This window comes from Tetrao urogallus, assembly GCF_951394365.1.
Source record: "Tetrao urogallus genome assembly, chromosome: 27".
NCBI lineage: Eukaryota > Metazoa > Chordata > Aves > Galliformes > Phasianidae > Tetrao > Tetrao urogallus.
Window position 1 is genome coordinate 2,247,643 of NC_136840.1, and position 4,396 is coordinate 2,252,038.

General features: G+C 53.3%; 1 protein-coding gene across 1 annotated transcript; it reads left to right on the top strand.

Annotated features, from left to right (window-relative positions):
- Positions 1–2,114: 2,114 nt before the first annotated feature.
- On the top strand, positions 2,115–4,172 carry PLPP5 (phospholipid phosphatase 5; the record flags this gene model as incomplete). The annotated part of the gene is made up of 7 exons (XM_079547374.1): positions 2,115–2,284; positions 2,359–2,467; positions 2,753–2,843; positions 3,102–3,165; positions 3,511–3,635; positions 3,740–3,910; positions 4,003–4,172. 7 exons carry the CDS (start codon positions 2,115–2,117, stop codon positions 4,170–4,172), a joined length of 900 nt encoding a protein of 299 aa, XP_079403500.1.
- Between the last annotated feature and the right edge of the window lie 224 nt (positions 4,173–4,396).

Consider the following 4,396-nt stretch of genomic DNA (forward strand, 5'->3'; position numbering starts at 1 on the left):
TTTGTTCTGTATGCCAAATGCAGAGCTTTAAAACACACCTTTTCAACCACATCTTGGTCAATGGAGGAGAAAGAGTGCAATTGCTTTGTACGAGGGGGGAAAAAGATGTGACAGATCTGTGTTGTGATTAAGTGGCATCAGCTGCTGGATTCCATCTGTGTGGTCTCAGGAGTGAGGGGAGCAGTGCTGGGCAGCAAAGGCCTGGAGGAAATCCCCAGAGCTGCTCCATTGAGCTGTGCAACCTCCTGTCCCTTAGCTGGGACGTGCAATCCTGCTTCTCCCTTACTTTTGTCTGATTTTTTTGGAGGGAGTTGCTGTGCTTCAGGTGCACAGCCGACCCCGGATCTCTCTGTAGTGTGCAGCATCTGAGCTGCTCTGCTAAGTTAGCAGGACTTTGGTGTTTACTGGCCTCTGTGCTCTGCAGTACGCACGCACGGACGTTCTGCAGATCACGACCAAATGGTGCAATGGTCAATTACTGCAGTTTCCTGCACACGTGACACAAGCATTAATTATTGTAGCTTTCAGAATTCATCAGACTTGTCCTGTCAATGGACTGTAAGGATCAAAGGCATTATTTGCAGCTCAGGAAGGATGGCATGATGTTGATTTGTATGGGCAAATTCCCTTCTCTGGTCACCACCACAGTCTGAGAGAGTTACAATGGGGCTGGAATGTAGAATTTTGGCCTTTCTTCTAAAACCTTGTTATCTTTGTTTCAGGATAGAACGAGAGACACAATTACTAGATGTAATTAACAATGAGCATAGAATCTGTATATATGGAGACTTTACAGAACTATGGGGTGGGTGGGGAGGAGGGCGGGAGGGGACGTCCAGCGCTGGTACGAAGTGGTCACTTTAACATGAAACCTCTGCCTCATTGAATTCAGGGTTTAATGTACTTGAAGCTCTGCATTCCTTATACAGCTTTTTTTTTTTTTTTTTAATTATTATTATTATTTATACATCCCTTGTTTTGTATACGGCATCGAAGATGTGTTCACCTCCCCGCTGTCAGCTCTGCTCCTGTGGCACTGGACTCTGCGGTGCCGCCTGAGCGGCGATGGCCATTTTGTGTTTGGTCTCAGCTTTTCCCCCCTTTCTCCCCCGCCTTACCTTCGTGTAGCAAAATGGTTTGCACTTCTGATACACTCCTATCCTTTGGATGTATTCACAACCTTGTTCTAAGGAAGAAAAGAGAAGCTGTTTCCTGTCGTATCGCGTTGCTGAGCGGTGGATTCGGGTCCTTGTGCTCCAGCAAGGGGCTCTCACTGCTGGAGGAGGGGGGAACTGAGTGGAGATCTGAGCTTTGCACAGGAGATTAATGGGAATGGATGGGAATTAATCTCCTTTGCACAGGTAATTAATGTGAAAACAAAAGGGCGCGCAGCGTGCGTGACTCCGTGCCGGCTGTGAGCTCTTGGTCCCTTCTCCAGGGTGAGGATGGGAGCCCTGCGTCGCTGCTCTGTGTCCATTTGGTGCCACTTCTCCTTTCTCACAAAGTGAAGGCAATGGCAACGACTGCCTGCGGGGATCCTGGGCCTCACCGCCGACCTTCACAGCGTCGCCATTTCTGTCCGCTTTGTTCCTCCGTACCAAACTTTGTAGGTTCTGTGAGATGTTCTTTTAACGCAATCACTTTCAGTCTTTACCTGCAATGCATCAGCAGTCACTGAAGTCACTCTAGAGCTGGGAAGCCGACCCGGAGCTCCGGGTGCTGTTCTGGGGTGTTACTGTACCATGGTTGGTGTTTTGCCACATAGGCTTTGAGAAATACCATTTTTGGGGGTTGTGTCGTTCGGCCTACGTTCTCTTGCATAGTGTGAAGCCTGTAAAGCTCGGTTACCCTGTACATAGGTAGCTTATTGTCAGCCGGTTCTAGCGTACTTAGCCTTGCCTGTAATATTTTAGCTTCTTACTGAATGTGTGTGATGGTAGAACATATAATTTTTGTACATTATATTTACTGAGATGTTGCCTTTTTTATTTTACAAATACTTTGGAATTCAGATGTGTTTTTGCTTCCGTGAGGATTCATTTGGAAAGGTTTTTAAATGACATTCCACCGATTTGAACTTTTTGCTTGAGGTTGACTTCAATAAATCGTTCTGAATGTTCCAACACCGGCCGCCTCCCCCCTTTCTTCCGGGGCCGGGATTCGAACTCGCGGCGCCGCACTCTGACCCGGGGCGGGGCAACGCGGTGGGCGCCATGCGGCGGGCGGGCGCGGCTGGGCTGGCGGCGGAGGCGGCGGTGCGGGCGACGCTGGCGGCGGTTTGCGGGTGAGCGCCGGGCTGCGGGGTTCCGCTCCGCTCCCTGCCCCGCAGATGCCCGCAGCCCTCATTTCCCTCCGCAGGGTGATGGAGCTGCTGCCGCCCTTCCAACGCGTGGTGCAGCCCGAGGAGATGTGGCTCTATCGCAACCCCTACGTGGAAGCGGATCGCGTTCCCACGGCGCCGATGTTCGTAAGTGCCGCGGTTCCCGCGCTCGGTTTGCCTTCGTTTGTCAGCTGTTGCTTGAAAGCAAAGCTACGGGCACAAAGCCGTGCAGATGCCTGTAGTTCTCGTCTGAAGTCACTGCGAGCGCAGCGCTCTTGCAGCAGCACAGCCATTTTTTGTAGTCCTTTTAGCCCTTACCATCCGGAATCGCCCTTTGGGTTTGAACTGAGCTTACAAATACCCCTGAGAACTTCTCACCGTCGTGTTTTGGTTGCTCTGCTAACGCTGGGCCTTTTTTTCCCTTCGCTGCAGTTCATTGCATTCCTGTCTCCGGTGCTGCTTATCATCCTTGCCCGCCTGTTCCTGGGAGCTGACCACGAGGACACAAGGGAGGCGTGCCTGGGTGAGCAGCTCCTGGCCCCGCAGGGCTGCCTGGGGGGGTTGGGGAGCCCAGGGGGGTCTCACAGGTGAGTCCTTGCCAGGACACAGACATTGTGCTGGGGTGTTAAAGCTGAGCGATTCGGCTCCAACTTGGCCACGTGGACCTCAGTGCTGCACGGGATGTGCTTGATGAGCAGTGAGGCACAGAACGTTGCAAGCTGAGCACCAGCAGCTCAGGCAGCCTTTGTGGGGCTGATAGGAGCTCTCTGCTCTCTCCCAGCTGCCAGCCTTGCTCTTGTCCTCAGCGGGGTCTTCACCAACAGCCTGAAGCTCGTGGTGGGCAGGTGAGGAGCTCCGGGCTGTGTGGGATGGGATGTGCAGTGTTGGAGGTAGGAGAGGAGGAGGAAGGGCTGGATGCTGGAATTTGGATGTGCTCAGCCTGAAACGAAAGGTTTTTTTGTAGTTGTAAAGATGTAGTATTAGAGCAGTGCCGTTCTCCAGGCATCATTTAGATGAGCACATGGAGGCCTGCACCAGGGTCGGGGTGACTGCATGCTGTGGTTGGGGTGGCAAAATATCACCCTGGAAGATTGTGCAGTGGTGTGTCTTGGGCTGGTGAGGGGACATTGAGGCTCCAAGCATCCCACAGAGTGTGGAGCAACCTGCTCTGCTCTGCTCCTCTGCCCCAGGCCACGGCCAGACTTCTTCTATCGCTGCTTCCCAGACGGACGAATGAACACAGAGCTGACCTGCACGGGTGACCCCGGCCTGGTGGCTGAGGGACGTAAAAGCTTTCCCAGTGGGCATTCCTCGTGTAAGTTCTGGGTGCCCGGACAGCAATTTGTGGAGAGCAGGAGCCTGGGGAGAGGGCAGCGTGGCTTTGCCGTCACACACACCATTCTATGACCTTCCTTCCAGTCGCCTTTGCTGGCCTCTCCTTCTGTGCCTTCTACCTGGCTGGGAAGCTGCACTGCTTTGCTCCTGGCCGGCGAGGCTCAGCGCTGCAGCTCTGTGCTTTCCTCCTCCCCCTGTTCATCGCCACGCTCATCGCCGTGTCCCGTACCTGTGACTACAAGCACCACTGGCAAGGTGGGTCAGCTGTGGTGCCCAAGGCTGGAGCAGCCTGCTGCTCTGGGGCTGCAAAGGTGGACGAAGGTAACTTTTCCTGGCCTTGCCTGCAGATGTGCTGGTTGGCTCGGCAATGGGCTTTGTGCTGGCGTACCTCTGCTACAGGCAGTACTACCCTCCTCTGATGGACTCCATGTGCCACAAACCATTTCTGTCTATATCTAAGCAACTGCCAGCGCACCAAGAAAAGCCTGCAGCTTCCAGCTTTCACCTGGACGTTTAAGTGATGTCACTGTATTCTGCTGGCACTTCTGCACTGTGAGTATCAGGGCAGGGGAAGGCTGGTTGTGGCCCACAGGATGTGTCTGAGGTGGTAAGCTGTCCTGCTCAGTGGGTGTGTGGCTTCATTTCAATCAATTCTGTAGGTATCCCTTCCTTTGGGAAGTGAGCTGAGCTTCAGCACGTTGAGACTACAGGACAGCCCAGCTTCAGAAGGTCCTACACTGA